Below are 25,307 nucleotides of genomic sequence, written 5' to 3'. Positions count from 1 at the left end.
ACAGCCTCCGGGCGCCGTCACCTGCCGCGCGACGGAGCACAGAAGGACGCTCTAGCCACCCAGGAGACGTCGAAACTCCTCTTCGGCCTCTCAGGATCCATAGCGCCCTCCGCCGGGCCGGAGAAGGGGCGGGAGCGCCGGAGGGAGGCACATCCGGGACCCTTGGCACCCCGGAGCTGGGGCGGAGCGATGGAAGGGGCGGGGCTCGGCATGGGGCGGGGCTCGCTCCGACCCGAACCTGGAGCTGTCCTCGCCCTTTCCGGCCGCCGCCTATTCCCGGTGGTACGCAGGGCTTCTGTAGGCGCCGCGAGTCCGGAGCATTGACTTCCAGGCACAGGTGGGTCGCTACAGGCCTACTGCGGGGCGGGAAACCGGGTTTTGTGCAGTCCCAGCGATTCCTGGGCACTCGAGGTCTGGCCGGTGCGCACTCTCTTCCACCGGCATCCCAGCATCAGAGGCCAGGGAAAGCCTTCTCCGCCTCTGTGCTTCTGTGCCCACTGGAGAACAGGACCAGTTTCGCATCCGAACATTTCGAACCGGGCCCAGTTGCTCCAGAGGGTAAAGTCTTGGGGAACTCAGGTCAACTCTGCGGCTTACAAAGCTCCTGGAGAGCGGGAGTGCCAAGGCCCCTTTTCACTCTTTCTCTCCTTCCTCCTGCGGCTTTGCCATAGAGGCGTTGTCTCGGAAACGGGTTTGGGAAGGAGCTTTGTAGGAAGACCAAAAGCGAAATTATCTTAGGGGAATAATAAACAAGGAAGGGAGAAAGGTTTCTCGTAAAAGTCCAAGGGATGGGAGACTCATGTATCAGGCTGCAGTGCCTTACAGAGAAATGCGCACCACCCTTCGCGCGCCCCCCCACGCCCCTTAATAGTGCATTACTTTAAAAAAATCTTGAAATGGTTCTGATGAATTAAAACAAAAAAAAATAGCTATTTGCAATTAGTAGTTAGCATTGTTCGGAGATTGTTTTATTCATCATTTCTTAAAAGTATGTTCCAAGGAAGGCTTTTGGCTTCCACGGGGAAAATTACTGCTCAGAGCAGTTGGTGGCAAGATGTGACAAGTTGTGGCAAGATGGTGACATCTTGCCACAGGTCCTCAATACTTTTCATGGCGTCACACTTACTGGAACTATTATTTTCATTACCTTTGTGTATGGTGTGTCCATTTGAACCTGTGATCCTGGTTTTTGTAAAGTAGTATAACTTGATAACTGTAAATGAGCCTTGCCTTCCATTTTAAAAGAAACTGCATATTTGCTTGACTTCTCGGAGTTTAAAAAAAAAAAAAAAAGTTAGCTTTTCCAAACTACATGATTCAGAAATATTGGTTTAATATTTGTGTAAATTGAAAGAAAATACAGGAATCTTTATATTAGTAATGGTAAATGTATAGATTGTAGTCTGGAAGAATTTGAAGCAGAAGTGTTATTACACCAGTGTTTTTACTACCTATTTTACATTCTACGTTAAGAGAATGGACAACATGTAGAACAGCACAGCACTGGTGGACCTGTTGGCAAGTGTAAAATGCTGAAAATGTTGTCATAGTTTTAACAGTTAAAGTCTCCCAAAGCTTTAATTTATAGAGATGTAAGAAAACTTCAAGTGGTATAAATTCATGAGACTGTTGTCTAAAGAGGTCAGAACAACTCAAAGAAGAACTAATGTTATCGTTTTTTTACTTAGGTTTACAGCACTTGATCCCATAGGACTAAATTACCAGAAAACTGAACTTTGATTTGCCTCATTGCCCAGACTTCTAAACCACTGGACTGGAGCTTAGGCTTTTGAGAAAAGGGATACTGGCAGTTGAAGAAAGAAGAAATTAAGCTACTGTTAGTTGATGGGCATCTTGAACTCAGGCTGAGTCACTTCAATAGTATTACTAAGATACTTGGTACCTTCCAAGAGATTTTGAAACTATAGGAAACATTCTATCTCCATGTCATTTAATGTTGCCAATTTTAAAGTAATTTGTGTTTCAGCCCTTAGTAACAAAAGGGAGAATAAATAGGTTGAAGTAAACTGCCATTCGATTTTCTATATTTAAATGTTTTTATTGCAACCTGTGTGTGTGTGTGTGTGTGTGTGTGTGTGTGTGTGTGTGTATTATGTAAAGAAGTTTTGTAGGTGACTTAGTCACTACTAGCAGAGCAAGATGCAATTCTGAGATGCCTACTCTGCAGCCTAAAGGATTTCTCTCTAGGGACCTCTACTCAGGTATTATAGCTGGGACCCTGACTTACACTGCAGAAGACAGTTTCCAAATGAGTCAGTCTGAGGGCATGCTGGTCATTGAAGTTTATAGGCTTCAAAGCTGGGTAGGACTGTTAGTTGCTTCCCTTGCTTTGAAGCTTGCATGGGGCCTTCTGGTATCATGAAAGCTAGTCCTCAGCGGGGAGGCTTTCCAGTTTGAGACCTCTTGGTCATGTGTCTAAAACACATGATGTCTTCAGCAATAAGCACTTAACCTTCCCCCTCTGGGAGGCAACTACAAGCACTAACAGTAGCTTATGATTTGGGGGGGAAATCTCTTAGAAAACCCTGACCAACAACCCAAAAGGGAGCTGACATCTTATACCTAGTGTTGGGATTTTTATTAAACGGTCTCTGGATCTTGGGGAAAGTGTTGTCAGCCAGGGTGAATAAATTTCACTTAAACTATACACAGGGGGAGAGAGAGAGAGAGAGAGAGAGAGAGAGAGAGAGAGAGAGAGAGAGAGAGGAGGAGAGGAAGAGAGGAGAGAGAGACAGGAGAGAGAGAGATTACATGGATTACATGTAATATGTATGATTTTAGGTAAATAGTTAATATGATTCCTATAACTTTTCCAGACCCCTAGACTGCTATTTTACCACCTCTCTGCCTCTTAATTAGAGTCCGCACCACCATCACCGTTTTTTCCATTCCCTGCTTCACTTGTACCCTGCTATTCCTCTCTCTGTTACTCCTCCCTTCCCTACTCACCCCTGCCGTGGCCCCTTTGTACTTTGCTGTTTTCAGGTGTTTCTGCAGACTGTGTACTCACGTCTGAAGGTTTGGAGCCAGGGAATTTAGATGAGGAAAAAAATAGGACATTTATCTTTCTGGGTCTGGGTTACCTCGTTAAATATATTTTTTTGCCAGTTCTATCCAAAAATGAATTTTTACCTTCAAAATTCATGGTTTCATTTTTCTTTACAGTTAAATAGTATTTCATAATTTGTCTGTGCCACATTTTCAGCATCCATTCATAAGTTTGAGGACATTTAGGTTGTTTCCTTTTTCTAGCTGTTGTGAATTGAGGGGCAGTGAAGAAGGCAGAGCAGATATATGTGGGGCAGGATGATGAGCTCTTTGGGCATCTGCTGTGGAATGAGAAAGCCGGGCGGCTGAGTCATATGGAAGATTTATTTTTAGGCTTTTGAGGATCCTCCGTTGGCAGTCCCACCATCAGTGAATGGGGAATCCCTCTTTCCCACATGCTCTCCAACATATGTCAGTTGTTTTGTTGATCTTCACCTTCCTGAACCCTGGTATGATGACATCTCAAAATCATTTTGATTGCCATTCTCCTAATTGCTAGGAACCATGACTATTTTTTTGAAATACTTCTTAGCCATTTTTTATTACCTTTTTGTTTGTTTGTTTGTTTGAGAACTCTCTGATCAGATTCCTAGCCCATTTCTGAATGTGTCTTCTTGTCACGGAAGGTCTCTTTTATTTCTATATCCTAAATACGCATAAAGATATCAAATGTTTATTCGTGTAAGATCCTCTCCTATTCTGTAAGCTTCCTTATCACTCAGTTGAATATTTCTTTAGCTGGGCAGAAGCTTTTAGGTTTTATAAGGTCCCACTTGTCAATTGTTGGACTTAATTGCTGGGCCAATGAGAGTTCTATTCAAAAAGTCCTTTCCTACACCTATATCCTATAGGGTAATGTTTATGGTTTTTTCCTAGCAGTTTCCATGTTTCATGCTTCACACTTAGGTCTTTGGTTTGTTTGGATTTCGTTGTGCAAGGTGATGCAGGTCTTATTTCATTCTTCTGCATGTGAACACCTAGTTTTTGCAGCACTGTTTGTTGATGATGCTGTCTTTTCTCCAGTGTATGTTTCTGACAGCTGACAGAAGAACTCCCACTGAAGAGCATAGGGCTATTTAAAGGGCCAGGCACATGAAATAAATCCTACTACAATAGCAAAAGTGAGTTTCCTAACAGACACCTGTAATTTCAGTATATGGGAGGCCAAAGCAAGAGGATTATGTGTAGCAGGCCAGCATGATCAGTGAGACACAGGAAGACTGAACAGAGAAATACTGCATTCTGTAGACATTTTTGCCTGGCTCTTATTATTTTACCTTCTCTTCTTAAATGTATACATTTAATACATTTATTATTTTGTTGGCAGAATTTATCATAAAGAATTGTTTGTAGTAGATCGTGTATATTGAGTTTTTTTCAAAAGAGTGAATTTTTTTAAAAAATCCATTGCACGTAATTCTTAAGCAAATAATTCAGAAAACAAATTTTGATGCTATTTAATTTTGCTTTAATATGTATTAGCTATGATGTTCTAGATGCAAAGGAAAGATTTTAACATGATAATACCCAGTTCTTGCTGCCCTAGGAGCAAGTGATGTATAGACAGATACCCTTAGGATGAATGACACAAGGAAAAGAAAGAGAAAGATCTACTTTAATATTTGGACTCAGATCTTTAAAGCTCACCATTTTCACTTTGGGGATTAAAGTAGAATAATTTAACCTTAATATCATTTCAGTCTTACTCTATAACAGTTGTCCAGTTTATTCACATTTATGGCTGCAAAACCATCAGAGTATTTTTGTGAAGGGGCTAGTAATGGCCAGGCAGTTTTATGCACTCAGGAGGCAAAGACAGGTGGATCTCTGAGTTCCAGGCCAGCCTGCTCTATAGAGCCAGTTCCACGACAACTAGGGGCTACACAAAGAAAGTTTGGCTGGGCTGGGGTGGGGTAAATATATTGTAAAGATCAAATGAGAAGAATTTCTATTTGGAGTTATGGATTAAGGTACAAGTCACTAAAAAATGTTCTCAAGGCTTTTCATTTGTGTGTGAACTAAATAGGGGATAAGTAGAAGAGGCTTTAATTTCACCACAAATTTCACCATAACCTCTATAACTGTAAACTCTTCCCTACTCTGTAATGTGATCACTTCTTCCTGAGACTACATGAGGCTTAGCCTGCCCTTACCCTAACATAAGTAGCTTAAAAGTTTTGTTTGTGAGGCTGACTCTGGTATTGCAAACATAAATTTGAGCCCGTGGTCACGTGCAGAACATCAGACTGTCCAGTTGTCTCATGCGCTTAACCCTGCACCTTTTTTGCTCTGTGATACTCCAGTTCCCCTAAATGCCTGGCTTCCCTGCCTACCATTTGGAACTCTTCATTTCCTGCCAAATGGGGATTTTCTCATTTCTCATCTCTTGAGATCTCTTTCTTAGCATAGCTTTCACCCTCGGAGAGAAGGCAATGTCTCATTTTTGCCATCCATGGGTCAATGTCAACCTCAATGCTTTTCTGTGCAGTTTCTTTTAAGAGTCTCACATGCTCAGTTATCCCCTTTCTCTGTTGCCATCCATTCTCCAGGTTGACTCTTTGAACACCAACCTCAATATCATACCCCTGAAGACAACAGGAAAGTTTTGTTCTAGGTCTTACCTTTGTCTTACCTTCTCTTTTAGCTTCCAGCTGCGCTTCTGTGAAGGGAGCAGCTCTGTGGAGTCACTTCCATCCACACTGCACAGTCTCCTGTTCTCACAGGTGTGCTCTGGCTTCCCAGTTCCTCCTATTTCTCAAGCCATTGCAATAGTCATTTCCCATCATCATTTTATTCGCATCATGATCACCAAGCATTTGATATTACCAACCATTATTTCTCTGAAATCCTCTTCCCTGTGGTTCCTTTTGAGGCAGATGTTGGAATAATGATCAGAAATGCACAGTTCTTTGGAAAGCTGGTCCAAAGAATTTGGTATATATAGTTGCTCTTTTTCCGTCCCTGTCAGGATTGTAGATCTCATACAGACTTGATTGATGAATTGGACGTTGTTCCTTACCCCCCAGCCTTGAGCAGGCCTGAAAGACCTTGTTTACCACAATAGACCAAATAATGGGACCTAGGTGGAGTTACCCACCTTGGCTGCACATACGACCTGCTACTAGAACTTAGAAGAATAAATTGCCTGCTGATCTTGCCTTGAGACAAAGGATGGGTTCCCCTACCCATCTCTGGCTGAAACAAGGAGGGGTTCGGTGGAGCATTCCCTTTAAATTAGAAGAGCTAATATTAAACTTCTAGTCTTGGTCAGAGAACTTTGTCTTGTCTTCATGTTTCTCTCGACTCTCCTTCCCCCCTTTTTCATTTCCAGCCACCCTTTCAGGTGAACTCAGTTGGTCCATGGCCACAGGCGGCTACAGGACGCAATATACTGTACCTTAAAAATTAGTTGTCATTTGTAATCATTATACCACTTGCTTTTGAAGAATTCTTTTGAAGAATTGAGATTTCTCTAGATTATAAAAATATGAATATCTAATAAAAGATTTAAATTATAAGCATGGTCTTCCTCTAAGTCACTATGGGATGGTCATATATGATTGTGGGGAGGGGCCTTCTAATTTCTGCCTTTTTAAAAAGACATTTATGCAACATTTTACTGAGAAGAACTTACTGGGTTCAAAGATGTTTTTAAATTAAACAAGTTTATAGTACTTCAAAAAGCAAGAGTTGTTTTTTTTTGTTTTGTTTGTTTTTGTTTTTTTGTTGTTGTTTTACTGATATTGCCTTCACTTAACTGTAGTAACATTTTGCCTTTTTGATAGGTTCTACAAAGAACAAGGAACATGGAAGAATCTGCAAGCCAGTTGCAGCCACTCAGTGAGAATCAAGTAGCCAACTCTGAGGGCGGATATGTATGGCAGGTCACCGACATGAACCGGCTGCACCGCTTCTTGTGTTTTGGTTCCGAAGGTGGCACCTACTATATCAAAGAACAGAAGCTGGGCCTTGAGAATGCTGAAGCCTTAATTAGACTGATTGAAGATGGCAGAGGATGTGAAGTGATCCAGGAAATCAAGTCCTTTAGTCAGGAAGGCAGGACTGCCAAACAAGAGCCGCTGCTGTTTGCACTGGCCATTTGTTCCCAGTGTGCAGACATAAATACAAGGCAAGCAGCATTTAAAGCTGTCCCTGAAGTGTGTCGCATTCCGACCCACCTCTTCACTTTCATCCAGTTTAAGAAAGACCTGAAGGAGAGCATGAAGTGTGGTATGTGGGGTCGCGCTCTCCGGAAGGCTGTGGCAGACTGGTATAATGAAAAAGGCGGCATGGCCGTGGCGCTGGCAGTTACAAAGTATAAACAACGAAACGGCTGGTCTCACAAAGATCTTCTACGGCTGTCCCACCTTAAACCTTCCAGTGAAGGTGAGCCTAGGAAGACACAGATGATCGAGAAATAGCAAGTTTGCACTTGATTTTCTAGAATTAGCTTTTACTCACAAAACTCGATGCTGTTTATTTAATCAAGACATATTTAAAGCCAGCCTGAAACTCAACACCTGCCTTAGGTGATCCAGACATTGATAACCGAGCTTTGAACATGGTGATTTTATACTTTGAGTTAATGCTTATGTTTTAATCTCCTTTCTAAGAAAGTAATTACTGTATCTACGTGTCCTTTTCTTTGGGCACTTCCATACACTAATGTCCCAAATGTCTAGTTCAGCATAGCCTTCAAGATTCATGACAGGCAGATTCTAGCAAGAGAAGAAGTCAGTAGCAGTCTAGAACACCTGCTATCAAGAAGGTGTATGCTTGCTAAAACTTGAACCTTGCCTATGCTGTACTGAGACCATCATCACTTGGTAAGCACTCTAGATAATGTGGCCACATCTTCGGATATAAACTAGTCACCTCTCAGTGGGTTATGATTCTTGATCATTAATGGCTGGATCACCTGGAGCAAGTATTTGGTTTCCTGCTGGCTTGAACATATCTGATTAATGAATCAACATTGTATTTTGTAAATGAAAGTGTCTGTCAGGTATCTGCTGACACGGTCCCAGTACCCAGACTCAGGTCCTCTGTAAGAGTATCAGCTGCTCCTAACCACTGAGCCATCTCTCCAGCTACTCCCTCAATTTTTCCTAGGTTAAAAAAAAAATCCTTCCTAAAATCAGAAAAAAAAAAATATGTTTTTTTTCCTTAAACATACCATTTATTACTTTTAAATCTGATCCAATATACACTGGACATTCTTTTACTCTGTGTTTTGACACTGATAGCATAGAGCTGGGACTCAGGTATAAAAAGACCTCTATTTACAACTGATCGTGAACAGGCTCGTCTCTAAACAAGAGGTACCGTGTGGGCTTTCTTGTCATGGTCGATAATGTGAGGACAAGAAGATGTTCCCTAAACTTATATCTGCGGGACATTTCCAATCTAAGAGAGCGAATTCTAACTGAAGATCTAGTTTTCAATCTGAGAGCGAAGCTCATACTAAAGTTTTGTTGATAACAGCAACATCACAGATGATCCCAAGGCTCCTCCTGTGAAAAGAAATTTAAACCAGTTCTAAACAACTGAGTAAATATGTTAATGGGTTAACTAAAATGTGTGTTGATAAAGACATGAAGTCAAAATATAATTCTTTAAATCGGGTATTTATTATATGTACCTGTGGGATTAAGGAACTTTTATTTTTATTGGAAAAACAACATAGAAGATTTATGTGAAGCATATAATTATTAAGTCAGCTTTGTCTTAAATCTGTAAGAAAGCAAGAGATACAATACTGTAAAAATTACTGCATGTCAGTACTAACTTCTCATTGAATTATCTAAATTTGAATTCAAAAATAGCATATAGGCTGGTTCAGTTTTACTTAAAGATATGTTTTATTTAGCCTATAAAAATATTTTGAGGAAAAAATGAAATTTTTGTCAGGATATTAAAAAATCAGACTACATATAAAAAAAATCTACATGCTGACCATGGTGCTAGGGCTGACCCTCAGACTTTGTACATGCTGGGCACATACTCTGTAAGGCACTGAGCTATATCCCCAACCATTTTTATTATTTTTGTCATTCATTCATTCATTCATTTTAAGCTTTCAAGATTAGACCTAATACACATGTGAGGTGAATTCTCTGTGACTGAGCTGTATCTTTCACCCTTTCAACTTCTTATTCTGAAGCAAGGTCTCACTAAATTAACCAGGCTGGCCTTGAACTCAAGATCCTCTTACCCAAACCTCTAAGCAGTTGGAATTAGAGGCTGTGCCCCTAGACCTGGCTTAAGATTTATCATGAAAGTTCTCTTTCTTTCTTTCTTCCTTCCTTCCTTCCTTCCTTCTTTCCTTCCTTCCTTCCTTTCTTTCTTTCTGTTTTGTCTGTTGGTTTTTTGTTTCATTTTGTTTTGTTTTGTTTTTTTCCAGCACTAAACTACACTCTCTAACCATCATAATGCTAGTGAGTTTTAGATCATCAAGGCCTGTTTCTGTATTTTACCTGTTGCTCTCTTAATGAGCCTGTTTTCTTAATCTCTACACGATTTATAGATTTGTAAATTAAGAGGTGGAAAAATTATGATTTATCATAAAATGCTTTAAGGAATGAAAAGAGCTACTTCTTGCAGTGGTTCAGACTGAGTGAGCCCAAATTTAAATGTTGTGCTTCTCCCTGTCTTCCTTCGGTCTGTAGTTTGGAGTCTGTAGCCTATCTATTGTCTATCTATCTGTAGTTTGTGTCTGATCCATTTCTGTTGTCTGTCCTGATAAAGGGCTTTGCTCTGTATTTCTTGAACAGCAAAGAAAGCATGCTTTGGGAAAGGCATAAAGGACCCTCTTCTATAAATATCTTTAACAAAGTTTACAAAGGAAGAAGTTACTTTACTGATCCATATTAACCAAAATATCTCTCAAAACCAAGCACAGATGTTACCAACCAATAGTCATGTGTTCTTCCAACATCTTTGGCATTTTTGTTGTTTTAAGTTGCTTTTAACCTATGTAATTACTACAGTGCACACTAATATATTTATATAACATAAATATATTAGTCTGGGTCAGGAGCATGGAAGAAGGCATACTTTAAGATTTAGCTTAAATTGCAAAAAACTGATTACATGGGAAATCCAAGGCACAGAAGGTTGGTTACATTGTTTTCTTAAGGCAGGTTGCACTTAAAGCTAAGTACATAGTAGTGGCAGGATGGATACATAGTTTTAAATGACTCAAGGAATATCAAATAACTCTGTTTCAAGATCTGACAAAAGTTTATCTCTTCAAAAGCAAAAGTATTTTCAGCAAAAGATATACCTTAAGTAAAACTATAGGCTTAAACATAGATTTCCTCACTCAAAACCACTTTTCACTGCACACCACTGCCCGGCGACTTTTTACTATTTAAAAAAAAATGTAAAAGGAATGCGCAGGTTATTTTTCTTTTTTAAAATATTGGGCTTCTCATAGTTTCTGTTGCTAAACAATTTAATAGCCTGTCTCCACATAATCACTAGTGTCAGAAATCCATATTTATTCAAAAGCACAGGATAAATCAGTGTGATAATCATTGGAGTAGATGAATATTCTGAGTTATGAATGTCAAATAGGCAATGTCTACCAAGTTTCTAGTATCAATATCTCAGAAGTGCCCATATAATTAATTTAAACTACAGATGGATTTTTCACTACCACATTTTAGACTGTAGTGGTGTGTTAAAAAAACAAAAACAAGAAACATTTAAAAAAAAAAAAAAAAAAAAACCCTCACTTCATATGCTGAAATGTGTTTGTTATGTGACAGAACACAGGAGTCAGCTCCTGTCTGTTAAGCTGATCGTGATGCAGTCTCAGGAACCCTGTTCTAGTTTCACTAATCCTACTTGCCTTTTCAATTCTTTATCTTGTTAAAGGACTTGCTATTGTGACCAAATATATCACAAAGGGCTGGAAAGAAGTTCATGAACAGTATAAAGAAAAAGCACTTTCTGTGGAGACTGAAAAACTACTGAAGTACCTGGAGGCTGTGGAGAAAGTGAAGCGTACAAAAGATGACCTGGAAGTCATTCATCTGATTGAAGAACATCAGTTAGTTAGGGAGCATCTGTTGACAAACCACTTGAAGTCTAAAGAGGTGAGTACATCTCTTTAAAAAGAGAAACTTGAAGTTACAAACCCTTGATTCAATTCCAAGCCCTACAAAAATAAGAGAAGGGGCCAAGGAGAAGGCTTCTTGTTTGATGAACAGGCAAGAGGACCAACCAGTGTTCAGATGTGGAGTGGTAAGACAGAGATAGATACCCAGAGCAAGGTGACTAGCAAGCCTGGCCAAATTGCATGTCAAGGAGCTTTGGGTTTTACTGAGAGACTGTACTTCAAAAGAAAAGTGAAGAGCTAGTAAGAAAGATTCCCAGCTTCAACCTCAAGCCTTAAAACACACACACACACACACACACACACACACACTTGTACACTCACACACACATTGCAGGGAAGAGGGACCAAACATATTTTTAAAGTGATAGTTATTAAAGATATTCAACATTGACATGATACCAACATTATTCCAGCACATACATACACACACATACACACACAAGCTATCTTGAAAACTTAAAAAGCTCTGTGTTGTCTCCCCAGAAATCTCACTTTCTTATTTGATAACTTTTGATGAACTGATTTTCATTCTGGAAGTCCTTTAACCTCTAAGCAGATGCTTTACAGGGTACATTGCTAATGCAGCTGATTTAACTCTGCTGCCCTGAGTCATTTCCCATAGCTCTTTGCGTTTCTCACTAGCTATCTCCCTCCTGTTGTTGTTTTCCCCTATAGGTATGGAAGGCTTTGCTACAAGAAATGCCCCTTACCGCACTACTGAGGAACCTGGGGAAGATGACTGCTAACTCAGTGCTTGAACCAGGAAATTCTGAAGTAGCTTTAGTATGTGAAAAACTGAGCAATGAAAAACTGCTCAAGAAGGTATGTGTGAGCCATGGCTCGGTTAGCTCATGACGGAAGCTAGCTCTTGGGGGCACCTAGGACTTCTCTCATGGAAAGCTGCGTTCTAATTCTTAAAGCTAAGCTTAATATTTGTTCTTCCTTTCTTGTGTTCTATACCTCTAGCAATATAAACCTCTGAAAATTCATAATGATTGTTTTTACTTGAACTTGGCAACTACCTTCTGTTTGTCTCATTTCTAGGCTCGTATACACCCGTTTCATGTTTTAATTGCATTAGAGACCTACAGAGCAGGCCACGGGCTCAGAGGAAAACTGAAGTGGATTCCAGATAAAGAAATCTTGCAAGCGTTGGATGCTGCTTTTTATAAAACATTTAAGGTAATAGTTGTATCTTCTTTATTTAAAAAAGACTTGGGGATTACTACATTTTATAAAAATACATTTAGTGGTTTTTATATTATTTTATTTTAATATAGTAGCCATTTTAAAGTATATACCCATTGTTTTTTCTATAATTGATATGAAGGTGATTACAAATTTGACATCTTAAGTTTATGTGTAATTCTTACCACGATGAGTAGCTGCTACTTATCCCAAGGTCATTTTAGTAATTTTTAAAGTCATATTGAAAATTACTGAATTTGAATATTTGCATTCCAGTGGATTCCTTTAACCTAGTACTCCTTTTATTTTAATTGTTAATTGGGAACTGGGTCTTAATAATCAGTTTTTCAGAATGGAAATCTAGCTATAAGTTAAAATTTTTCATTTCAAAATTTCTGGATACACCACAAAATCTAACATCCATATTGTGTAGCAAATTAAAAGGGTTCTGCATAATCACCAAGTGACATTCCTGATGTGCAAGGACATTTCAACACTAGAGCATCCATGAGTATAACCTTGTCAGCAAAGGGACATAGTATCAATTGATGAAAAAAAAAAAAAAAAACATTTTGGCAAAATTTAACATTAAAAAAAAAAAGGATGACTCAGCAATTAAGAGCACTGTCTGCTTTTCCAGAAATCTTGAGTTAATTCCCAGCAACCACATAGTGGCTCAGAACATCTGTCCTAGAATCTGATGCCCTCTTCTGGCATTCAAATGTACATGCATTGTCTTACAGCATGCATAAAACGATGTCAGGAGAGATCAGTCACCTACATTTAGGAACTAAATGTAAAAAGAATAATAAAGCGCAGGTGACAATTAAATAAATTGAACTTCAGAATTTGAAACATAAAGTGGCAGTGGTGGCTCACACCTTTAATCCTAACACTCAGGAGGCAGAGGCACACAGATCTCTGAGTTTAAGGCCAGCCAGGTCTACAGGGTGAGTTCCAATATGGCCAGGGTTACACAGAGAAACCCTGTCTTTAAAAATAGAAACTGAAATGTATGCATCACACAGTGTTAGAAGAAAGTAGGGAAAGATTACATAGTGGGAGAAAATATTTGCAGATTATATACATATATAATGAAAAGCATTTAATATCCATAATATAAAAAGTCCTGAGGTTCAATAGTACAGTCATAAGCCAGTTTCAAAATGGACAAAGTATTAGAATAGATAGTTTTTAGAGCTATATAAATGAAAGATGCTCAGTAGGGTTAATCAGATCAAAAGCACAGACGACATACCACTCTGTCCCCAATTGGATAGGTGTTAGCAAAAACAGAACAAATACAGGCAGACAGTGGTGGCACATGCCTTTAATCCCAGCACTTGGCTTTAATCCCAGCACTTGGGAGGCAGAGGCAGGTGGATTTCTGAGTTCAAGGCTAGCCTGGTCCACAGAGTGAGGACAGCCAGGGCTACACAGAGAAACCCTGTCTTGAACCCTGCCTCCCCCCAAAGGAACAAGTATTAGGAAGGTGGAGAGATTGGAACCCTTGTATATTATCAGTAATAAAGTAAAATGTTGCAGCCTGTGAAAGTCAGCATCAGAATGTTAAACATGGACTGCTCAGAAGGCTGCACCTGTCCCCACATTGGGCATGGTGGGAGAAACTGAGGCAGGTGGGTTACTGTGAGTTCAGAGTCCACTTTGGGCTCCAAAACAACACCCTGTCTCAAAAACAAACAAACAAAACATAAGTAAAATACCATGAGCATGCTAACACATGCCTTTAATCCCAACACACAGAAGACAATGCCGGGGGACATCTCTGAGGTCAAGGTCAGCCTGGTCTACATGTAAGTTCCATCTACATGTAAGTTCCAGTGCAGCCAGGGCTATATAGAGAAACCCTATCTCAGGAAAAGAAAAAAGGCAAAAAAAAAAAAAAAAAAAAAAAAAAAAAACTACGATACCATCAAGAAGTCAGCTTCAGTATATGTGCCCCAGAGAACTGATGGTGTGAGGTACTTGACTAGTCTATCCCAGCTCTACTAAAAGTAGCCAAAAAGTTCCCTCGTGTCTTCTAGGCTGCATCTTGTGAAGTACACACTGTAGTGCCAGAACACAGCCTAGGAGGTGCCAGAGTTAAACATGTAAGCTTGAGGCTGCTGCTTAGGTGGATCAAGTGTCTGTGTGACAGTGACAGTCTACATACAAGACAGTGTTCATGTGCTGTGAAGATAATCAGTGCTCCACAGTTGTGCTCTTCAAAGTGGCTACCGAGTAAATGTTCTCTTTACCACAGTTAAAAAGAATTCTTAGAAGTTGCCATTTTACTTCATTGAAGGACCTTAACTTCTTTCAATAAAATTAAACACATTACATCTTTCTCTTCATTTTACCAGTTAATAAGAGGTAGAGTGTTAAAGATAATGGTCACTTAATTTACATACCAACAAAACAGGCCTGTCTTCTAGGAGCCTTTTGAGTGAAAGATAAATACAATTTTGTTTTCAGTCTAACCTACTTACGATCTCTCCGACTTTTTCATGGCTATTTTATTTTGTTTTCTTTTTAGACAGTCGAGCCAACTGGGAAGCGCTTCTTGCTCGCTGTTGACGTCAGTGGCTCTATGAACCAGAGAGTCTTGGGCAGTGTACTCAGTGCTAGTACTGTTGCTGCAGCAATGTGCATGGTGAGCTCCCCTAAGATGACTTAGTGTTCCCACCCCCTAAAACGTCTTCAGAGTAAAACTGTCAAGGCCAGCGTCACCCAGAATCAGCCTTTCACTTATTTTATCATTTCACTTATGTAACGTTTATCATTTTATATCTAAAGACAAGTTTATAATGCAAAGTTTTACTCAAGCTGAAAAAGGGTGTTGTGTAAGGAAGGATCAGATCTGAGCTGCCAAATTTATAGCAAGATTGAATGTTACTAGTATATGCAAAAGTACATAATGGATGGGAGGGGGAAACCTGGTTTAAAAGCTTTAATGGGCGTTAGAGAGGTTCGGCTCTCGCCCATGGTTCCCTCCCCACATAGCAAGGAGGTGCTTCTCCGCTTCTCTGCCTTCATTCCTCGTTAATAAAATGAGCAGTGTGTGTTTGTTTCTTTGCTTAGGAGAGTGCTACAGATACCATCTTCTTAGATTTTTTTTTTTTTTTTTGAGTTATGGTTTTTGTTATTTTGTTTTCATGTATGGATTACGTTGGCCCCGGGAAAGGGGCCCCTCAGGACAGACAACATTCATACAGGAGATATTCTGTCCTTCCACCTTGTGGATTCCAGAGATTGAACTCAGAGCAGCTGGCAGCAAGGACCTTTTCCCACTGAGCCATCGCCCTAGCTTGTGCTCCCTAGTGCTGTGACTCTATATTCTGAAACATAAAAAAATACAACTGTAGGAGTGATAAGCATCATAGTGTTTCTTTCCTAGATAACTTTATATAAGCCTTTAAGAGACTAATTATTTCAGTATGCTGAAAACCACTACCATTGTGCTTTTACAGGTGGTTACACGGACAGAAAAAGAGTCTTCGGTAGTTGCTTTTGCGTGCGATATGGTACCATTTCCAGTGACTGCAGACATGACATTACAGCATGTTTTAATGGCTATGAATGAAGTAAGACACTGTTTTATTAACATGTCCTTTAATTTTGTACTTGGGGCATTGTGTAGTATCTGGAGGAAAAATTGTTCTAACTTTTCATGGCTAGCACAATCAAAAATGGATCTGTGCAGACATGGTACAGTCTGTGTATTGGTTTACATAAAATGATGCTCTGAGGATAAGAGCTTTTATGTACTTCTTTCAGACATCTAATGGACACCAAGGTGGTTTTATTTTACTGCTGCTCCTTTTCTTCTTCCTGAGATAGGTTCCAGCAGGCAACACAGATTGCTCTCTTCCAATGATCTGGGCCCAGAAAACCGGCACAGCTGCAGATGTCTTCATTGTATTCACCGATAATGAGACCTTTGCAGGGCAGGTGCATCCTGCTGTTGCCCTGAGGGAGTACCGAAAGGTAACAGGCAACCCTTCTGTCAGTTACTGGTCCTCTTTAAACACACTCCATTAGTGAGGGCGTTCCCTTCTTTTGTGTAGGAAAGCCAGTGTCAGGCGGGCTTGTCTGTCCAGTATGGTAGACACTGGTCACTAGGCTGTTGAATGTTAACATTCGGCTCATGTGACTATGAACATCAGTAGTCCTCACAACATGATTTTCCTACCAGCTGTAGCATCATTTGGTGGTCAGGTCAGGTCAGAAATGTACATGGCACACCCCATCAGACATCCACCAAACTGTGAGTAGGGTTCAGGTTTCCCATGAGTGCTTACTTTTGAGCACCATAAAAGAGAGACTAGCATTTGGACTAAAAGCAGTCTAGGTGTTAGTCTTGAGTATCTTCTGCTAAATGTGGGTCTGAACAAGTTAGTTAGCTGACAGATATCACAGTAGGTAATGATGCATACCTTTTATGGTTGACAGTTATACCTGTCTCAAAAACAAACTGGTCATTAGAACTGTTCACGGTAGCTTAGCATGCAATCCAGCATTCAAGATACTGAGGCAGGAGCTAGAGAGATATAGCTCAGTAGCTAAGAACACACACTGTGCTTGCAGAGGACCTGAGTTCATTTTTCAGCACCTATGTTGGGTGTTTCACAACTGCCTATAATTCCAGGTCCAGGAGATCTGATGCATATAGCCTCTGCATTCATGTGTATTCAAGCATGCATATGCACATATGTTGCCGTGTGTGCGCGCACGCACACACACACATTACAAATAAAATCTTTAAACCAAGGAGACTAAGACAAAAGAATCATTGCTAAGCTACATAAAAAGTTTAAGAGTAACCTGGGCTACATATTTAGTAATACTTTGTCACAATGAATGAGTAAATAAGGTCTGGAAATGTATCTCCATTGGTAGAGTAGGTGTCTACCATACATGAAGGCCTAGGCTCAGTCCCCAGCACTGTATAAAATTAGGTATGGTGGTACATGCCTACAAGCTTAACATTTGGAGGGTAGGGAGAAAGGATCAGAAGTTCAGATCATCTTCAGCTGCATACCATGTTTGCAGTCTTCCTGGGCTACATGAAATCCTGCCTCAAAAATTACATTTATCTAAACAAAAACCTTAATTTTTTAATTATATAAAAAAACATTTTTAATAGGTTTGTTATAGTGACTGACAAAACTATGCTTTCATTGATTGTTTCTTTCTTAATATTTAGTGACCTTAAATACATATAGCGAGACTGGAAATATAGCTCAGTAACTCAGTGGTAGAGAGCTTATCTAGTATACTCAAGGTCTTGGCTTGGTCCATAGCACAAAGGATGGCTTCGAAGAATAAAGAGAAACAGATGGGAGATGGACCAGAAAGCCAGGGAGAGAAAGGAGACAGAATTATAGTTCAGAAGAGCACAATCTATTTATTGTATATATTAAAATTGTAAGCTAAACTTGCTGTAATCCCAGCCTTTGGTAGGAGGAGCCGTGTGTGTGTTCTAGTCTTAATTTTTAAGGATTTTTTGTTTGTTTTCCTTACATATAATTTCATATGTAGTGAAACTTTCTCCTATATTTTCCCTACAGAAAATGGATATTCCTGCTAAATTGATTGTTTGTGGGATGACATCAAATGGCTTTACGATTGCAGACCCAGATGATAGAGGCATGTTGGATATGTGTGGCTTTGATACTGCTGCTCTGGATGTGATTCGGAATTTCACATTGGATGTCATTTAACCCTGAGTGCCAGAATGATATGAGAGGTGCACTGCTGTAGTGGATTTCATTGAAAATACACAGCTACTTCCCAGCTAGATGCAGTAGTGAGAAATGGCATCAGTATGTGCACGATAGAAATGTATTGTGGCAAGAACAAGAGAAGAGGGAAGGAAGGAAACACATGTTGAGCCCAAAGGTGCATGTACTCTGCTAGCTCTTGAGAAGTCTTTAGGATACTGTAGCTTTCTCTATAGAGAACTTTCTTTTTAACAGACACTGTAAAATAGTCGCGTTTTACTTCACTGAATCACGCCTTTGTACTAAAAGTGAGATACAAAGTATAAGTAGCCTCACATCATGTCACTTGTTTGAGAAGTGCTTGTTTTCTTAAATGTCTTCATTGGAAAAGGACAGTTTTGATAATGTCCAAATACTCTGAGGTGCACTAGACCATGTGACTGTGATGGAAATGAACCTCACCAGGTAAATTTTTATACCAAGGGGTTTAAAAAAAAAAAAAGACATTTGGTTAAACTAAATTATGAATGAATTTTACAAATTCAGAGTTTTCTAAGATCATATGAACCAACAGCTTTCTTATTCAATGAAAAAGATGTTTTCCTTCAGGTGTTTAATTTGTACTTGTTAGGATTTCTTACTATTTGGCCAAAACATGTTGGAAATCCCTAAGGGACTTGTTGAGTTTCTATAGGCTGAGGAGTGTGCTTTGTAGCCTTGTGTTAGCTGAGTACCAACAGTGTCTCATGCACTTACGCTTTCCTAGGTGGTTCACACATTTAAGGCCCCCATCCATAATCCTGACAGTGTAACAATTCCAGCTCCACTGTAAACACATAGCTTTTCTGTACCCCTAAAATACCTTTACCTAATTGTCCTATTTTTCTAATATTAAGTTTATCTGAAGTCTTTTATATTTTTGTCCACTATTAATTTTGTGTCTAATTTTTTTTGATAGAATAGAGAAATAATAAAGCAAGCTAGATCCTTCAAGCTCAAAGGCAATTTTAGAGTAGCAGCCATATCAACCAATCAATTTATGTAGGAAATTTAAGAACTTATTTTGTACAAATTAAACTTCTTTTTTACCATACTAGAATACACTCTTTTCTTGAGCAATTACATGTTTTCACTGGGAAGCTTAGCATGGCAATGGCCATTGAAACACCAGTAGTTTTTCTCTTGATTCAGTAATGGTATCTAAGGTAGTTTATACTAAAACTCTAATTTTTATGTATTACTCTTCAAATATTAAAGGTTTACTGGAGGCTTATAAAGTCCTTCTAAAACTAGTTTGTGTAGGTTACATAACCTTGTAAGTGTTTAGGGGGGGGTGAAATTCTTGTACTTGGGGAAGAAAGGGGCTTTGCTAGTGTGAGGATTTGTGTACATATTTTCTGCTCTTTCCTAAGAAATTTAGTCTCAGAATAAGAAAATGTTCCCTTCATATGATTTGATATTAATGAAGTTTAATATGTAGCCATTCCGCCAAGACAATAACAAATTTTCAGTGTTATTAGCAAAGATAGTATCAGCTCCAGTTCTGAACACTATTGCTTCTGATGCTGTTCTGGCTTGACCACTGTTAACATCTTAACTAATTCTGATATATTAAAGTCTCATCCAAATTGAATTTAAGGTTAAAAAACCTAGTAATTTCATGAGAGCTATTGAATTCTTTAAACCCAGGAGCTAAGTTTTAATATGATCTAACTTATTATGAAATTTACATAGAATATTATATAAAAGCATATTTCTTTTTTTCTATGCTACTTAGATAGTGCTTTTAGGCAAACAGAGTATACCTAGGAGCTAATATTTAACCCATCAGGGAAATAAGAGTCACCTACCTACCGGTGACCTTTCTACAGTATTTAGGTAGAAATAATTAAATAGATTAAGATTGAAGACAGGGGCCAAGTGTGGTGATACATGTTTCCAGGGGAAACAGAGGCAGATAGATCTCTTCAGTTAAGAGTCCAGCCTGCTCTACATAGTGAATTCCAGACCAGTCAGGGCTATGTAGTGAGACCCTGTCTCCAAAAAGAAAAAAGATTAAAAAAAAAAAAAAAAAAGTCTGAACAGAAAGAAATTTTATCTTCAAATCACAAAATTTCAGAGTAGAAAAAAAACTTAGAAAATAATTTATTTGGTTGATAACCAGAAACCAGTCTGGATCTTGTGGATGTTTATATGTTGGTTATTTTGTTTTGTTTTGTGACAGGGTCCCTCTATATAGATATAGTTGTAACTATTCTAGACTATGTAGACCAGGCTGGCCTTGAACAGAGATCCTCCTGCCTCTGCCTCCCAAATGCTGGGGTTAAAGGTGTATGCCACTATGCTGAGCCTAAGGCGGTATGGTTTTGGAGTGGGGTCTTTTTCTCCACTCAGCATTCTGACTTTCTCTCTCTCATCCATGGGACACATTGATTTAGTAAGAGATACAGTAGAATTATGCAAGCCTTTTACCTAATTTAGACATTAGGAATTGGTGATCTGTATGATGAGGAACTTGTGAACACGTGTGATTTTTTTTTTTTTTTTTTTTTTTTTTTTTTTTTTTTTGATTTGGAGTAATTCTCAAACCCAATTGTGTCTCTGTAGCCTATGTTGCCATGGAGTCTGGCCACATAGAAAGGCATTATTACCTCATTAAGCATAGGATACCCTCAAGTGGTGAACAAGTTTTATTTTCCAAATTAACCACTAGGGTTACTCTTAAGTAAATAGAATGAAAAAATACTGCTTTAAAAAGCAACCTTAAGAAGTAGAAACATTATTTCCTAGATACTATGTAAATATTTCCACGATTTAGTTGTTATTTATAACACAAAACACTAATCTTTTCATCTCACTGTTTTTTGATTAGTGGATAGTCCACTTATTAAAACTGTTACTTAGTAACTTTTCAGGGTAGGACGGGATAAGCTAGTAAGTAGAATGTACTTCATCCTTTGGAGCTTCTTGTTTTCCTTCATATGCTGTGTCATTATGGACAACCAGTTCAACCTGTCTTGTAAATTCTGCTCTCCTACAAATTAATGACTCTTATTCTCAGATCATAGAACAAGCAGCTTAATAGTATTTACCTAATATGGAAACAGGAAAGGAGGCCTTTCATTACAAGTTCAAACTTTGTTTTTATTTATAAACTCTAAGATATCATTATTCCCTGATAAAGAGGAAGAAGAAATATATTTATTAAAAAATGAAAGCAAAGCCCATAGTCAAAGTAGTACCATGCTGTTACTGGCAAGCACTTCCTTATATTATTTGAATAACAATAAGTCTGCAACTGACAAACTGACACATTGTTTCTCTCTTTCCTAGACTTTGACAAAAAAAAAAAATACCAATGTAAATTTGAGAATATAATGATCTTTAGAAGCACAGTAAGAGTACATCTAAGCAGGAAATGAAAGCTAAATCATAATAAATTCTTGGAGTTATTTTCCTGTTACCTAAACATTTTATCCCAGGGCAAGCAAGATGTCATAGTGGGTAAAGACATTGACCACCAAGCTTAATGAATTGTTCCCAGTCCCTGGAACATGGTAGAAGGAGAAACCAGTTCTTGCAGGTTGTCTTCAGATCTCCACATGCGTGCATTCATGTGTATGTAAAAGTGAAAAAAAGATGCTGCAACAGATTTGGTGGTTGTGTGGTGTGCTGGTGGTAAAAGAAACTCAAAATGCAAATCTAGTCTTGGATTCCATTCGTTTTCTTAGGGTACAAATTGTCCTCTTAGAGAAACATCACACATCCAGAAGGAAGGATCACAAAAGATGATGGGTTCTTTGTGAAATAAGCCAGTGTTAACTCAGAAATTACTTTGTTCTCTTGATACTTGCTCCCATCATCTCTTATTCCATGGAAAATTACTTCTCAGCCATTTTTCTCTTCTGCAAAGTCATCTCCCATTTTTGTCTTTTTTCCAGTTTGATCCACTTGGGTAATAAATTGCATGACCAGAAAGTCATCCACATTCAAGTTTGAGGCAAATCTCTTGCAAGTTGTTTTTCATGCAAGTTGTTTGTTTTGTTTTAAATTTTATATAAATTTAAGAGTATATTTTTCAGGGTTGGCGAGCTGTCTCACTGCTTAAAAGCACTGGCTGCTCTTGCAAAGGACCCAGTTTCAATTCCCAGTACCCACAGGGCAGCTTACAACTCTGTGTAATTCCAGTTCCAGGGATCCTACATGATCATACACACATACATGCAGTCAAAACACCAATGCACATTTAAAAATAATAATAAATAATTCATTTAAAAAACACTTTTTTTCCAAATTACTGAAGTAATACCCAGATTGATTGTTCTCTCCCCAAATCGAGTCATATTGTAGATACTCCAGAAATGTTATGGCCATTCAATAAGATCAGTTTTCAGAATCTGTATGTAATCATTGCTAAACACTGAAAAGAGAATATATATATATATATTGACAGCAATCTCAGAAAATGACCCATATATTCTCTCAGTTCTATAATTACACTCCTAGTTTACAAAGTCATTCAACTGAGTGTCCATCCATTTGTGCATACATACATGTACACTGAACTTACAAAAAGCCTTATAATGACTTATGTTGACATTCAGTATCTTATTGGTAACTATTTACATTTTTGAAAAATATCACTATGAAATTTAAAGTTGGTTCTAAAATACTTTTCATATAGAAAACTAATAATGTAGCTAAGTATGCTATTTGAATAAAATTATAACAGATGATACAGTTCTCCTAAACCCTAAAAATAACAAGATATATTAGAAAAATGGAAAGGAAGATCAATAAGATTCTTTTCCTAGAACTGTGATTATTTCCACTCAGCATTTGTAAATACAATGAAGATACACAAAAGCTATTTCTGATCCTTCAGAGATATGTTTGCCTTTCTACTTTATCCTGCCTTTAATTGTCTTAACTTTATGAACACAAGTGAACTTTAATTTTAAAATATTTGAACTTCTGTACCTTGTATAAGTTAGTGGAATCTGAATTTGAAAAAAAAAAACTGAATTATTTCATTTCTACTGGTTTCACTTTACTGTATATTTACATTATTGAAAGTATCAAAAATGAATGGGTTAATATTCTGTTAACTATGTGTAATTGCTAAATTATAACAGTGAAAGTGTTACATTAAAACTTGTGTTTAAATGATTTCTTAGACTTTGTTTGAAGTGTTAACTCAAGCCCCATTATGACAAAATTAGATTTAAAGATAGATAGTGAATAAATACTAATGAAGACAACTGTTCTTGTTGCACTGTTCTAAATATAGAATATATATTTGGTATGGTTGGTGAAATAGCTTTTGTTATTATTTAAGTTACAATTTCTTATTGCAAATTTAATAATCAATTCTCCAAAGGAATGGGATGTATGGACTTATATTTGAAAGAATTGGAAGAAAACTGTTATGATCTGCTTCTAAACTATATTTGTTTTATTACAATTACATTTATTTCCATAATTGGCCACTTAATGGATCTTTCAGGTATCCAGAATTATGTCTGCATGGAATAAATTATAGTTACATTAAGAGCCTTAAAGTGGAAAAAAGGACTCTTTTGACTGCCTTAACATATGACAAGCTCTCCTTTCCAGACATACTAATTTCTTTAAGGTCTGTTAAATAAGTAATGCCTTAATAGTGTGCTAATGTTTCTGAAGAGTAGAGCTTACAGGGTCTTCTAGAGCTTTTAATTTTACATAATGAATGGAAATTTAACTGTTAGGTATTAAACCTGATTGCACATTAATAATTTAAAACAAGAAAAGAATAACCTGGCTATGCTGATATGTTATAAATATATGATTGTAACATCAGTATAGTTTATGGTTGCTTAAGATTTTTTTATTGTTTTGTATAACCAGTTATCCAGAAGCTGGACTTCCTGGCCATAACATGACCTCCAAGGACCATGTTGCATATTTAACAATAGATGAATAGTACAGTTGTATAGTTCCAAAAAGAACTGCTTTTTAAGGAAAATTTTTGAGGCAAAAGGCAAATGTTTGGTTCAAGCCTATGAGCAAAGTCATTTAGAGAATAGAAGATAGTACTAAAACCTTGAGACTCTTGCAATACAAATATCAGGCCAAGGACTTGTTTCATTACATTCACATTTTGCATTTGGTTTGCCTTTCAAAGCAGGAAAATCTTACAAAACTGAAAGTATTTTAAGTTGTCATGCTGGTGCTTAAAGATCTATTACGCTTGATGTATAACTAGCTTACTTCCTGGAAAGAAGCCTGAGGAGGGCATACAGGCCTTTCCTAGGACTTGTGATTTATTGATACTGTCAAGTCTTCCAAGTTTGCAGTGTAAATAATGTGTAACAATGTGACATTGATATTTTCTAATAAGGAATGGATGGATGCTTCAATTATTACTTCTACTTCGTGAGTAAAGTTTTCACCAATAGTGAGAAATCCTGATTTTGTAACCTGCAAAATAACCTATTACATACAAGTTGATTATCACGTTTCCAATTTTGGAATCATTTGCAGATATATAATGGAATACCTGGGATTCACTGTGTGAGCCTCATATGTGTCATGTGAAAGAAAAACATATTTTTTAATGGACTTGCTTTTGACTGTGACTTGGCCATTGGTCTACTATGGAACTTTCCACGTGCATTATGTTAACACTCTCAAGTTTCCAATCCTGGAGCTTTCTAAAACTTTATATTTCCAAATTAGGGATGCTTAACTTGTAAGTCATTCCAGATGTGGAGTGGGCACTACACAAACTGTTTGTCACCAGTTTATTGTAGAAATTGATGTGTACCAAATAAATTGTATGGATATCAAATAACTGTCTTTTTTTTTTTTAAACAATACTGCAGTTTATTAAAAAAGACATAAGAAATTTCAACTGTTTTTCTTTGAGTTACAAAAATCAAGGTTTGGCTAAGTTATAAACATGTTTTTCATGTAATTATTTGCATAAATCTAGTAATGTTCAGTGGCTTAAGATCAGAACTGGTTCTTAAAGAAAACACTAAAACATAAAAAGCCCCTGTATTTAACTGTCAAATATTCATTTAAGCTTACATTCCAGGATTTACTATATCACTTATAATTTTAAAGGTCACATCCACCTAGAAACTGGCATTATTTTTTGGCTTGTGAGACATCCTTAATTTGTTGATGTAGCAAACAAATTTCAACTCTGCTATGCAAAT

The 25,307-nt window shown here is 37.9% G+C and overlaps 1 protein-coding gene across 2 annotated transcripts; it reads left to right on the top strand.

Annotated features, from left to right (window-relative positions):
• The first annotated feature begins 33 nt into the window (after window positions 1-33).
• On the top strand, window positions 34-24,937 carry Ro60 (Ro60, Y RNA binding protein). 2 transcript variants are annotated; one of them, XM_034512799.2, is made up of 10 exons: window positions 226-337; window positions 1,689-1,837; window positions 6,855-7,455; window positions 10,951-11,171; window positions 11,870-12,016; window positions 12,239-12,376; window positions 14,919-15,035; window positions 15,853-15,966; window positions 16,223-16,369; window positions 17,953-24,937. In XM_034512799.2, the coding sequence occupies exons 3-10, from the start codon at window positions 6,876-6,878 to the stop codon at window positions 18,103-18,105; spliced, it is 1,617 nt and encodes a 538-aa protein (XP_034368690.1). In that variant the 5' UTR covers window positions 226-337; window positions 1,689-1,837; window positions 6,855-6,875; the 3' UTR covers window positions 18,106-24,937. The 2 variants fall into 2 exon arrangements, with proteins under 2 accessions (XP_034368689.1, XP_034368690.1); XM_034512798.2 differs by lacking the exon at window positions 1,689-1,837 and having other exon boundaries at window positions 34-337.
• The last annotated feature ends 370 nt before the right edge of the window (window positions 24,938-25,307 follow it).

Source organism: Arvicanthis niloticus, chromosome 10 (assembly GCF_011762505.2).
Source record: "Arvicanthis niloticus isolate mArvNil1 chromosome 10, mArvNil1.pat.X, whole genome shotgun sequence".
Taxonomy (NCBI): Eukaryota; Metazoa; Chordata; class Mammalia; order Rodentia; family Muridae; genus Arvicanthis; species Arvicanthis niloticus.
Note: the sequence above shows the minus strand (reverse complement) of the source record. Positions and strands in the feature narration are given on the sequence as shown.

Bases quoted from the DNA above. Each gene is read 5' to 3' on its own strand.
- Ro60 (XM_034512798.2), top strand. From the start codon at position 6,876: ATGGAAGAATCTGCAAGCCAGTTGCAGCCACTCAGTGAGAATCAAGTA. The intron at 12,017-12,238 runs GTATGTGTGAGC...TCTCATTTCTAG, and splicing joins ATGAAAAACTGCTCAAGAAG to GCTCGTATACACCCGTTTCA. The intron at 12,377-14,918 runs GTAATAGTTGTA...TTTTCTTTTTAG, and splicing joins CTTTTTATAAAACATTTAAG to ACAGTCGAGCCAACTGGGAA.